The 14,044-nt window shown below is 38.6% G+C and overlaps 2 protein-coding genes across 6 annotated transcripts in view; both read left to right on the top strand.

Annotated features, from left to right (window-relative positions):
• The window catches only part of ak4 (adenylate kinase 4), a 439,278-nt gene that overhangs the window by 10,098 nt on the left and 415,136 nt on the right, over positions 1–14,044 (top strand). The gene's annotated exons all lie outside the window — the stretch shown is intronic.
• dnajc6 (DnaJ (Hsp40) homolog, subfamily C, member 6) overlaps positions 1–14,044 on the top strand; it is a 42,727-nt gene that overhangs the window by 2,625 nt on the left and 26,058 nt on the right. For 2 of the 5 annotated variants that reach the window (XM_062423932.1, XM_062423930.1), the window contains exons 1-2: positions 2,062–2,429; positions 11,692–11,842. In XM_062423932.1, the coding sequence (XP_062279916.1) occupies positions 2,228–2,429; positions 11,692–11,842 (353 nt within the window). In that variant the 5' untranslated portion in view covers positions 2,062–2,227. Of the gene's footprint in view, positions 1–2,061; positions 2,430–8,608; positions 8,673–11,691; positions 11,843–14,044 lie in introns of those variants that run through there. The other 3 variants (XM_062423933.1, XM_062423931.1, XM_062423934.1) reach the window with 3 other exon arrangements.

The following is a 14,044-nucleotide window of genomic DNA, read 5'->3' as shown; positions in this document are numbered from 1 at the left end:
TATCATGTTCACGTATTGCAAAGAAAAGTAACACAAGTGTTATTTAAAAAGCTGGAACTAGAAAATGTTTTGGTGTTTTTGCCAAAATAAAAAAATAAAAATAAAACAACCAATCAATTGACCAAATAGTTAATTTTCTGTTGATCAACTAACTGATTAATCTAGAAATCCTCTAATCTTTATTTGTTTTGAGGTTTTGATGGCGGCACTGCTCTTCCTTGCTGTATCCTATCCATTCACCCTCAGAAGGGCATCAAGGGGTAAATATTGGTAGGCACGGATAGGAACTAGACAGGAAGCACCATTTCAACAATGGGGCGGCAGCACTTTGCGTCCGGTTATGGCGGGGGTATCGTTCCTCCCTTTTGGACATTCCGTTCCCGCTGTGCTTTGAGCTCCCGTCTGCTCTCCTAAAAGAGTTTCCCAGGCTCATGTCCTCTTTTCAGAACCATGCAGGGTTTCCGTTGCCAGAGGACAAGGCCAAGGAAGTAAGCATGCCATCAGTGGTCAGGGTTTTGTCGAGCATGGACAGGGTCATAACACAAAAATTGAAAATAAAATGACACATAAAAGGTTTTTGTCGAATATTAATTGTATTACAAAGAGTCAATTAGCATTCAGTGCTGCTAGGAGTGAGTTAGAGTGATTTTCCTTTTTCTGACAAAGCATGGTGCTGTTTTCTTGCATTGTGGACTACAAGACCCCATTTATTTAAATATTCTATTATTACTAGGCCAGGGGTCTTTGTTCAATTTCACTGTGGGACTCAATAAGAAATTTGCTCTATTTTGGGCCCACACACACCTTGCACCTGATGAATTTTATAATTCAAATAGATGACACTGCATTGTATAAACGTATGACCATACTAAGTTGCTATTATGCCTCTTGCATCACTGTTACAACAATGCGTCTGTCTTGCAAAGTATAGCAATAACTTTGGGCTACTTTTGAAACTATTTATATTAATAAGGGCTGAAACTAACTAGTTGTTTGCTCTATAAAATGTCAGAAAATGGAAGAAAAAAAAAATTAACCCACGACACAACCTGAAATGTCTTGTTTTGTCCTGACCAACAGTCCACAACCCAAAGATATTCAGTTTAATATCACAGAAGACCAAAGAAACCAACAGAAAATACTAGTCACTGTTAAAGCCAAAAATGTGTCAGTACCACCTTTTTAAATGTGAGTTCTGCTCTCGTTTAATTATACTATTGCTAATTCAATTTTGAACTCTTTGTCAGACAAAACAAGCTATTGGAGGATGTCAACTAGGACTCTGGGAACATTGTGATAGCCGTTCTTCACAATTATCTGATAGTTTATGGACAAAAAGATTATTTCATTCATAGGCAAAGTCATCAGTTATGACAATAAACATTAGTTGCAGCCCAAATCTACTTTACTCATCAAATGTTGTAATCAATGCAGGTGTTGTGCAAACAATCAATAAAATGCAATATGGAACATTTTCTATGTACCACCCCTACACAGGATAGCCAAAACTGACCAGAAGACATTTAGTAAAGAACCTTTAAAGAGGAAATTCACCCACAATAGGAACTTTCACATTGACCCAAAACTGGGTCTCCATTGGTTTATGGTGACATGGGTACACGTGCAGTGACATCACTGGTGAGCATTAATAACCAACCTACATATCTGTATTAATATTTATATATTATTACTATAATATTAGGGTTTGTTTTTGCTTACTTTGGCAATATTATTTATAGAAAAGTTTATTTTTTTGTGTAAGATTTTTACATGTTGTATTGTGGAGGTAATATGCACCTATAAATAGGCTCTATGAGTTATGCAGCACTAACATAGAAGGTCTGAGTGTTAGGGTGGATTTCCCTTTGACTCAGTCGGGGACTACAGTGATAGCAGCAGCTCAGCAGCAGCAGTGTCGTAGTAAAATGCAGTGCTGAGAAGCTGAGAGAAAGAGGAGGTGGGGTGAGAGAGAGAGAGAGAGAGAGAGAGAGAGAGAGAGAGAGAGAGAGAGAGAGAGAGAGAGAGAGAGAGAGAGACCAGGCCACCCGGCTGAATATTTCCTCAGAAAACAGAGGAGAGCGGGGTCGTCCTCTCCTCCTCGGACATGTGGTGTGCTCAGCAGCAGTTGTAGCAGCAAGAGGTGGTGGTGGCGACGGCGCGACGTAGCCTTCCACGTCTTTTAGGCTTCTTTTGTCTTTTAATTTCCTCTTTTTTGCGTCCTTCGGTTATGAGCTTGCTGGGGGCCTACAAGAAAAAGACCAGTTACGATGGCTATGAATCTTTGCAGTTGGTCGATAGCGGTGGAGACAGCTTCAGTGTCGGCAGAGGGAGCAGCGGGAGCAGCGCACTCGGAGGCTCCATAGCGGCCACACTTGGACCGAAGGCAGGCCCGCTGAGAGAGGAAGACTGCAGCACCATGGACAGCTCAGGTAAGAGCCCCCACCGCCTACGGCAACTTTAATGGCGATTGTACGCTGACTTAAGTTTCAGTTAGATGCCTAGACATAAACGCTACCTATAACTGTTTATAGTGTGGCTGGAGAGGTAGCAGTGGACAACACAATTGCTAACAATAGTGAAAGTATATAATCATGCTATGCACCTCCTGGAATCCCCTCCAGGGCTCCCAGTGGTTCCCAGACCCCACCTAAATGGTTACACTGACCTATATCATGCAGAAAAAAATGTGGATACATGTGTTAATGCCATAGAGGTTGTGTAAAATATTGTATTTTATAATATTATTCTTGTTATTCTAATATTCAGTGCAAATGAGTCTTGTACTATTGTATATAGTTCAGACCAGACTTGGTGGTATGTTGTAGATTTGTAAAGTATCAAAAAGTAATCATAGACAACGTTTGACATGAATTTCCACAATATTGTAGATAAACGCACACCTATATTAGAACACAATGCTTTATTCCCGTGGCAAAATAATGTTTTTTGAGTGATGTCTACCATGTTAACCATATGGGCATACGAATTTGAAGTAATATATCATCAAGAGCTAATAGGATAAAATTTGCTTTGCTACAAAGCAGCAGATGCACAGAATACTCTCAGTTGAGCAATTTACTCAATTGGCCATAAATGATGGATTAGGTATCCTATTAAAACCAAAAAATGTGATAACTCTTATACACAACTTATTTAACTGATGTTAAAGGCACATGGTATCTTCCATCTGTTTGTCATTAATCTGATGGAGAATCTACTACGTGTTTTGTTGAATTCAGTCATAATAAATTATTTTCTTTAGCCCCTTTATGCACACTGAGATGAATGCTGTTGTCTTTAAAAGAGCAACATTAAGTTTTATGACTGTTAATATTACTATCACTAATAGGCATACCATTACTGCTGCTACTACTGCAATTCCAAACACTAATACAACATAATCATAACAGTAATCATAGTTTGCGTGATAAACTGTAATTACAATGTGCAGCCTTTATTCTGATTGCCTCACGTGAAAGAACAGTTCAAGTTCAAGATTATTTATTTCTCATTTCAACACATATGGCAGAATGACATGTTGTTCCTTACAGGTCTATGTAATGAAAAAAATATATAATTTTATATTTTTAATTATTGTGGACTTTATTTAACCAGAAAAAACCTTTCTGAAATTAAAATTCTTCTTTTTTAAGAGTATCCTGGTTGATATAGGCAGCAGCAACAATGAGTAAAGACAAACAACATAAAATAAATAACATAAAACATCACAATATCTGAGTGAACAGTTATAAAACCGTGAAAAAAATCTCCAATAAATTCATTTAAATGATTGCAATACATTATAATATAGTGTGAATATGAATAATAATGTGTACTAATGCCCATATATGTGAGGATTGCTATTGGAGCCTAGTTCTGCCCTGTGTGCACCTCTCTGCAGTGCTCTGTGGAGTCGGCCGGCCTCCAGGGATGAACGTTTGTGTGAAACAAAAGAAGCTGGATGAGGAGGGTGGGAGGGTCAATGAGGAAAGGGGATTTGGGTTGGGGATGGGAGGGGGAGGTTGAGGTGGAAGGGGAACTCCAGTGTCAGATGTCTGTCTGGCTAGCCCAGCCTTACAAATGGTCTTTTTGATCTACGTGCATGCTTGTCTCTGTCTGTGGGTGTCTATGTATCCATCTGTCCTATTCTCACAAAGCCGGATATTACAGGGTAAAGGTTGGCACTCTAGAAGGAGGGAGACACATTTAAACAAACCATTGATCTCTCTGGCAATGCCAAGAGCATGCTGTGTTGATGCCCTACTCTCTCTGTGAGTGGCTGGGTCCTCTGCTGCTGTATTACCTGATAGGGCCTATATCAGAGCCTCTTCTGGTGTCTGCATTATCAGGGTTTGTCACTGTAGCTGGCTCACCAGTTTGCACACTCCCACATCCATCTGGCCACAGACATTGACCAGCTAGACAAGCGAGCAGGATTGACACAGACATGCAGATACAACAGAGACAGATAGAGTGCCTGATATGCAAGTGAAGAGAAATTCAAGGAATAAAGGTTCAGTTCAAAAACAATGTAATTAATACAGGATGAGAAGTATATTGGCAGAAGATACCAGATCAGTTAGTCTTTAAACAACAAAAAATAGACATACACACACTCATTTTTTAAACTAATAATAGTTTGCATATGTAGCCCAATGTCAGCTGTTTTATATTATCAGTGTTATATCTCTGTCTTCAAACACGCTTGGTGTAACTCTGTTTAGACCAGTGGTTCTCAGCCTACGTATTTGGACCCCACCACGGGGGAACCAAGATAAATTGGAGGGGTTATGAATGATTAATGGGACAGTTATGAATTTAAGAAAAAACATTCTGAATGATTACTTGATTGTAAGAGGTTACCAGACAGAACCTGATCTAGAATATATATCATCTTCTTAAATGCCATCTGGTGTTAACTAGCAAATACAGCTATCATATAGCTACAATTGAACTGTCAAAAGATGAGCAACACACACTTCACAGACTATTATTACTGTACTATAACATACAAAACTTTAAAGATGAAGTCTTAAAATAACTGACAAGAATAATTTAATTAGACATGGTGTATTACACTGATAAGAAAAGTAGTAATCTAGTCATGTAATATGGCGTTCACAGATCAGAGCCTGTTAGTTATTCCAGGCTCATCAGCACTGCCCATTTCTCCAGAGTTTTGAGAAATGCTTTTTTACACATTTTGTCCAAGTCCAGGTGTCTAGGCTCTTAGTGGCTTTGCTTATATTTTGATTGTTCAAACCAAAAACAACCTCAAGAGGCCTTTTTCACAGAAGGCATTTTGACGTGAAGGAAAAGCACAGGTGCGAGTTATAAAATCCACTCAGCTCAGTGGCTCACTGTCACACTGTCATGGCTTACTGTAACAATTGAAGAGAATGGAGCCATTGTTAATGTTATTAGTAACACCTGTGTTTTTTCCCACTATGGCAAGTCAACATATCTGCTGTGAAAAAGGCCTATGTGATGGATTCAGTTTGTTAGACTCAGCCTTACTGCAGTGTTACATCTGTTGAATAATTAATTTGTCCAAAAAGTTTTGATTAATCAGGCTTGTCCCGTGATGAAAACTGAGGAGCAATACTGCAATCAGTGGCTTTGAACACATGTATGAGCTTGTTTGGACACTACAGGTTCAGTATGTCAAAGAGATGAGATGAGAGTCATAGATGGCTAAGATGAAGTTAATTTATTCCTATGTTTTAAAGAATAAGTGAGACCTACATTATGTTTAGACTGCACAGTGTAATTTGAAGAAACCTTAAAACAGCAGAATCTGTTGTCACAATAAGAAATGCAGCCTTGCTTTAAATGATAGGTTCACCATTCCAATATTCAAGTGCCCAAATTAACATTAAAACATTTTGTCTTGCTGTAGTCATTATTCCTGATCATGATGGCTGTTAAGAGACCCTTTTATAATGCAATAAAATGTAAAGGGTGGCTGTGGCTCAGGTGGTAGAGCGGGTTGTCCACTAACCGGAAGATCGGCTGTTCCATCCTCGACTCCTCCAACCTGCATGTTGATGTGTCCTTGAGCAAGATACTTAACCTCAAATTGCTCCGATGACTGCGCCAATGGTGTGTGAATGTTAGCTTCCCACTGATGATCAGGTTGGCACCGTGCGTGGCAGCCCCTGCCATCAGTGTATGAATGTGTGTGTGAATGGGTGAATGTGACTTCTAGTTTAAAAGCACTTTGAGTGGTTGCAAGAGTAGAAAAGTGCTACATAGTTACAGTCAATTTACCATTTAAATGATGGGTGACAAAATCCAGATTCCACAGCAAAAATATATTTAAGAATTTCTTTGTTAGTTAATATGAGCTGTTCAGATTGGTCTTTTTTAGTGCCCAATTCAGTTTTTTTTGTTTCTATCATTCCACTGTAGCTGAATAGGAAAACACTACTCGTCCAGACACAGCATTTTACAAAAAAACAAAAAACAGAAAACAAAACTGTAACTGTGAAATATATTCACTTTATTTAACTGATTTAAATGGCTAAAGCATCAAATAACCATAGAAAAACCTTTAAATACATTTTTGCTTAAAACAAGGACTCTGAATTTTGTCACTTACATTTTAAGCACATTGGGAGGGGATCTTCTAATGGTCATTACATTAATTACAGCAACCAAACCAGTGTCAATGTTCACATGGGCACCAGGTCCAAAGAGTGACTCTGGTGCTCTTGCAATGTGACATTTCTAAGGCATAGTTTAAAACTATTTTTTTTTTAAATCAAAGTAAAATAAGTTCAAAGTACTGACATATAATGAAAATATAATAACATATATAATTTCATCCTTTTTATAATAAATTATATTTGAATATTTTACTGTCACTCCTCTTGTCAATGTGTCATGCCACTAGCAGCTTGCCTTCCATTCAAAGCAATAGTCCTCTGGGTAATCTGTGTAGTAGATGATTAATCATACACTCCTTGTCTCATCAGCAGCATTTATTATTAAGCAGATTAGAGCCTGGGTCTACACTGCAGTCATCCAGGTCCAGACACAAGGCCCAGCACAGTGCAATAGCAGTGAGACATAGTGCAGTGCAGTGTATTGGTCTGTGAAGATTATTGTCTGTATGTGACCATGTGTGCCATTCACACCAAGCTGAATATTAAGGGAGAAAGGTTTGTGGCTCTAGTAGAAAAGATACATATTCAGACAGCCCACTGATCCCTCTGGACATAACTAAAACTGTCTTTTTCCTTTTCCCTTCCCTCAGCCATCTCTCTCTCTTTCTCTGGCTCGTTCCCTCTCTGTTTCTATTGGTCGACTTTGTGAAAACGATAGGAGGCAGTGAAAGAGGAGTGGGCAGCGCTTGGTCAGGTCCTTTTTTTCTTGAACAGCTGTCTCTGTAGTGAGATTTCTTTGAAGAGAGTTGTTCCTTCACCATCACAGCAGCCTCCCTACCTGTGTAGGTAGAACATATGATTGGCACATCCAAGTTTAACTTAGCTTAACTTTTGATTTCATGGCAGAGCTGGATCCAGGTTTTCCTAATACATCATGTCACGCTCACTGGCTGGGAAATGTGCATAGTAAGGAGTTTAAAAATAGACCAAACATTACTGGTGAAAATATGGTGTCACAGGAAGAAGGCAAAGGGAACATTTCAATTTGAATTCCAATTTATAGACTGGAATTAGGCCAGGATATAGTCAACAAATAAAATGAATTAAATGTTTAGATCAAGCCAGCCAGCAGTAGGGTAAACATCTGAAAGTTAAGCATAGTTTTTATTCGGGAGTTCAGCCTCATCTAATGCTCTCTGTAACTCTTTTTTTCTTGTAGACTCTCTGCTGACATTTAAATAAAAATGAATGTGAAGTACACATACAAAGCTCACCCCCAAGAGTTGAGGATAGTACATGTACTGTACAGTTTTACTTGCTGTAAAAAAGGAGGCCAGCTGTCAGCTAAAGGTTGCAAAGGGACATATGTGATAATACCAGTGATGCAGTACTAGGCTTTATTCTTGTCATTTAAAGTCAAATTGAGATTAAACTGAAATTTTTGTCCACAACAGCATACATATCTGCTCTGTAAATAACTTGTCTGGATGCTAAGGGGAAATTCTTTGATTTGATGATAGTTCCCACTAGTTTTATACTGTTATTTCATCTACTTATGTCGCTAGAGTCCTTATATTGATACAGCAAATCAAATCTTGTTTAAAGCTGTAATGTATTGTTTGCTCATAGGCAGAGCAGACGGTCACACCGAGCCTGATAGCATCCTGCTACACAACAGAAGAGCCACAGACTACAGACAACAACCCACTTTAGATTTACCGTCTCCTTCTTATCTAACTTACAAACATGAAGACACATCTTGTCCTGCACCTGAACTAGTCACCAAACAAACATTTGACTGGGAAAAGTGTACCACTAATGTCAGTTAGCAAGCTATGTAGCTAATTCACTGCTGAGCTTTAGCACATTAAACAGCCTTTAAACCTGCAAATGTAACTTAAAACCTGTTCAAAGTTCGTTTGGTCTTCAGTTCAAAATCCCTGCTAGCGACACACTGTCTGAGAATGATTTATAGCTTCAGCAGTTTGTTTACTTTGTCTCACCAGTGGCCTGCCAGCTTCTGTCAGTCAAACAAGCCCCAACTCCAATCAGGTGACACAAAAAGTAGGATTTCTGATACTTTTCTTTCTTTTTTTTCATTTTAATAATACACAACTATTAACAATACGTTTAAAAAAGTTGATATTATTTTTATTGTAAAGAAGGATGATTAAATGTGATTACAGTCGGACCCTTTCAGGTCTAAATGGATAAACCCACAATGCATGATCAATAGACAATCATTAGGTTTTTATTTTATTTTGTTCTCTTAATGCAATACTTAATACTTAATTAATATATTAGGTCGGAGGACGCATAAGGTACATGTTTTCTTAACAAAGAAAGGTCAACACACATATATATATATATATATATATATATATATATATATATATATATATATTACCGATTTTTTAGCCTATAGTGTGGGTCAAGCTCCAAAAACTGGATCATACATGCAATAGCTCAAAAGTGTCCCTCTGTCATAAGACCCTCCTTGCCTTGTTGTCACATATTTTTCAAACTCCATGTGTTTAAAATGCAAGCTTTCTGTTAAATAATTTAAGTCAAAAGCCTAATCTAAAATGGATACTGTATATCTGGTCATATATTTGTTTTTAGGTACTGTATTAAACTTATTTGTAATGCAGTCATAACCATAATCCGGTCACTGTGTGGGAGTGAGTAAAAAACAATATCTGTAATTCAGTTGGCCGAATCTGAGTAGAACAATGGTAATCTTTATTGGTATAGGTCAGGGTTTTTTTTTAAATCTGAGACTGTGGGCCTCTCCTCAGATGAAGCTTGGAAAAAGGCATCCTCTCACTGCTGCAGCTCCCGCCTTTGGCTCAACAATTGAGCCAAGATAGCTTGATATTGCTGTTTCACATACTTCACACTGCACCAAAAAACTGTCTGTAGGCATTTATTTGTTTCTGACTCTGGGAAAGTGGGAAATACAATAAAATTCCCTTAAACTACTGTATCTCTGAACTATCTCTTCAACCAAATCACACCCATTTAAGCTATTCTATTTGATCTTCTTTTGATAACTGACATAATTACGGTGTAATATTTGTTTCACTTTCAGTCACTGAGCCTTCGCTGAAACTGCTTTAAGCACCCTTAAGGAGGCCTGCCTCCCATTTTGAAAACCTGTAGTATAGGCCAAGGAGTTTTATTATTATCCTCAGAAAAATAAATCCCTGTCACACACACATTACAAGCCTGTGCATTCAAAAATGAAAGGTCTAATTTTGGAATTTAGTGAAGAATTATCTAACATATAACAAATATGGTGGACAGGATGGACTGAGCAAGACAGGGGAAGAGAGAAAATTCATGTATAGGAGTAAAGGGAGAAAGAAAAAAGAGATAGAGTAAAAGAGATTCTCTATTAGTCAGGAAACATCTGTGTCTCCACACAGATTATCTCAGAGACAGTGTTTTTATTTTTATGTGTTTATTTGTCTGGGACAGTGCATATTAATACACATAACTGTAAATATGCCAGAATTAGCCCAAAGGCTAGTTTTCGTCTGTTGTCGGCCAGGTGTGAGTTGGCAGCCTAAAATCAAGGGACAGATTTAAAACATTATAAGACAAGTTAGCATTTGTAATGTATTTGAGTGTAAGTGACAAAGTCTGCTGTTAAAGTCAGCCTTGACCATATGCTGCCATAGCACTGCAAATTTTATCTTGGAAAAGAAGAAAAACAACGCTTTCTGTCAGCACTGCATGTGAGATAATAATACCAAGGGAGAGTTGAAATGTTTGAAAAGTATGATACAGTCTCCAATCGTAGTAATTTCTAATGACTAAAATGATGTTTAAAATCTGCATGGGCACAGACCTGAGACCCACATCTTTAAGACATCATCATTGTAGTTATTTTGTTCATCAAAGAGAAAGAGATACATTTGGTGTGGACACAGAAAAATGTTGTCACATAGGAATAACTAATGCCTCCACACAATGAGGCAGCGCAGAAACAGTTACAATAAAATAATTAGCCATTCCACAAAGGTTACATTTTTAGTGGCAGTTATGCCATTGCAGCCAACCACCACCTAATTACACTGTAGTATCTTATCATAATGTAATAACATCTGCCTCAGCACAATATCATGCTCAGTGTAACCTTTTCCCAGTATTGTCCAGGGGAATGTGGCTGGCACACTTACAGCTTCTTTCCCATCTTAATTTGACAGTTCAAACAGTAATAAATCTAGAGCAGAAGTACATGTTTAGACATGATCAGGGGCAATACAAGATCATAATGTTCTCATAATTATAAGCCTCCACCTGGATCAATGGGGTTTTCACGTAATCTATCCCCAATCTTTTTACTATCAGCTTTGTGTCTCCTTTTCTTTTCCCATTTAGCATTGTATATCATACATGAATACACACAAACTCACATCACATAGTTTTAATTAATTACATTTGAAAATAACCAGACACAGATGCCACCTGAGCCAAAAGTTGTTTACAAAAAAAACATATTATTGTCAGTACATTTTGGGCACTAGTCTGGTGGTAGGACTCTATCCACAAGGTGTAACCACTGCTTTGGAATGGTGAGAGCACAAAATGATTGATTATTGATCTTTTGGGATGAATTCAGGTTCTTAGAGGAACACTAGCTGAAAATGCTGAAAATCCTTAGATTTTCTGCTTCATCATGTTAAATGTCAGCACTGTCAAGTTACATACTGTAGTAAGTGATGCGACTTTGCTTGCTATGTGTGGATGTAAGGAGAGGGGAGAGAAATAAATAGAGAGATAATCTCAGGTCACCAGAGAGGTGCTGGCTCAGATATGACACATTGTGTGTATTCCAGCACTTGCTTACGTTTAGGGTACACACACACACACACACACACACACACACACACACACACACACACACACACACACACACACACACACACACAGCTCCTCTGTTGACTCAGCAAGTTTGATAACACGTGTTTACCAGGTCTGTTATGCTGTGACTCACATATTCATCATTGAAATGAAACCTGTCTCATTTGGAATCCATGTCTGTTTTGTTTCCCTCTGGTTTCTCTTTTGGCTAAAGGTCCCTTGTCTCCAGATATGGAGGCCAACTATGGCGGAGGACTGTTGGATATGGTGAAGGGAGGAGCCGGGAAGTTCTTCAGCAACTTCAAAGACAACCTGAAGGATACGCTGAAAGACACCTCCACCAAGGTCATGCATCAAGTTGCCACGTAAGTCACCACTGTCTTAATACATACTGTACATAGCAACTGCATAGCTCTCAATATAAACGACATGTTTGTTGCATATTTTCATAATACGAACCGTACATATTGCTCATCTGGCTTAAATGACAGTGGTTTGTAAAACATGCCATAAATTGGTCATTTTAAGCCCTATCAGTGATGTAGGCACCTTTGTTATGTGACTGAAAGATGATGTCCCCACATTTAAATCCTGCATTTTCACACAAACCTTTCCAAACCTGTTCCAGGTTGTACAGTAGCATCTATACAAACACCAGGCAGACACCATTCTTCTCGTCTTTGCTAGAAGCTGTATTCTCTGTGCACTGTCCCAACCTGCTATTGGCTAAGGGAAGGGGACTTACAATAGTCCAGCAAAACAAAAGAAGGAGCAGTTTGTATGTTACTGGAGAAAGATTACAAATATTGGATTTGTTTCACTCCAGAAGAAACTTCAGGTTAAATTGTAAACATGTGAGATCACAAAACACTTGAAAATGTAAAATGGTGCCATTATACAGTAGCATGCAAAAACGGATCCATTTTTCTTCTGGAGTTTTTGTTTGGGAATAATGAGATGGGGTCATAAAAAAGAGCCAAAAAGTTGTTATTAATTGTCTAATTTAACAGGATTATTCTACAAGTTGCTAGAAACAGCCAGTGTGGAACTTAGTTGACCTACATAGCAGTTTCTTTTTTTCTTTTTTTTTTAGCCTCAGCATCCCTTTTTTGCCTTCTGGTGGCACAATCAGTAGCAAAATCTCCTCATCCATCTATTTCTGATCTCACCAGCAACTTTGCAGTTTTGAATTGTGTTACGGTAATTATGCCTGTGCATATCAACAAGTATCAACGTTCTTCATGTTTAATATATTGCCAACACTGCCCCACAAGCAGAACAATAATAAACATTGTGTAACAGAAGTGTAGGTGTGCAGGTCTGATAGTGCCACCGCTTTGCCTGGTTTCTAGGTATTTGCATAAATTATATTTTCTGTTGATAAGAATAATTCCTGTGTAAGAACACTTAAGAATGTGGGTCAGTTTATAAATTAATGCAACATACCTGCAATGTGAAACAAGAAAGTACGAATCATTTCACTTTTCACAGACCTGGTGGTTGCATAGTGTGGCTATTTCGCTCAAATTTTGAAGATCTGTTACTCATTTGAATGCAGTGATGATGCATGCTGTCCACAAACTTGCATAGATACAGCTAATATAGTACAAAAATAATAATAATAATTGCTGTTTTAGCTTTTGATCATTATATAAAGTAAGGCCCTGGTAGTTATAGAAGGGAAACAGAGCAGTGTGGATGGAGGGAGGTAGCAGAGTCTGGCACGGCTCGGTCCTCCCAGTGTGTTTGTGCACAGGCATCTGCACAGGGCAGCACAAAGGGGCCTCTGTATTGTCAGAACACAAACACAAAAACACACACACACACACACACACACAGCTCCTCTCACTATTGACTCAGCAAGTTTGATCGTGATTATTCCTCTCTTGTGTCTCCCCTCCTCTGCTGCACACATCTTGGCAAACTCCCACTCTCATGTCCTGCCGTTCCCTGGTGTTTTCAGCTGCGCTCACTTCTCATCTTGGCTCCACCTTTCCTCTTCTCTTCTCTTCTCTTCTCTTCTCTTCTCTTCTCTTCTCTTCTCTTCTCTTCTCTTCTCTTCTCTTCTCTTCTCTTCTCTTCTCTTCTCTTCTCTTCTCTTCGCCATCCAGCGCTCCTCTCCTGGCTGAATTATTCATGGCAGCTCATTGTGCCAAATGGCCAGTGCACTGCTGATACAGAAGGATTCATTTCATTAGGGCCCTGTATGTGGTGGTGTGTGTTTGTGTGTACTGTATATGTGTGGGTGGGTGGTAAGGATAAAGGGGCGGTGGGAGGCACGCTGCCATAGCAACAAGCTGAAAACCTCAGAAAGGACAGGTAGATGAGCAGAGGTACACAAATGTGCCACAGTTTAGTATACTATGGTTTCTTTGATCTGTTGTGTCAGCACTAACTATCCTGCTGCTATCTGGATAATTTGAGACTTTAGTCTTTTGTTACATGCATAACATTTAATAGCTTTATACAGTAAAGGAATGCAAGTGACAACTCCTTGAGTGATTTCCCAATAAAACGGATGCACTTTCTAGTTTACTATCCACATAAATAAATAAGCATCTTATGAC

The sequence above is a fragment of the Scomber scombrus genome, chromosome 8, assembly GCF_963691925.1.
Source record: "Scomber scombrus chromosome 8, fScoSco1.1, whole genome shotgun sequence".
In the NCBI taxonomy this organism is placed as follows: domain Eukaryota; kingdom Metazoa; phylum Chordata; class Actinopteri; order Scombriformes; family Scombridae; genus Scomber; species Scomber scombrus.
Note: the sequence above shows the minus strand (reverse complement) of the source record. Positions and strands in the feature narration are given on the sequence as shown.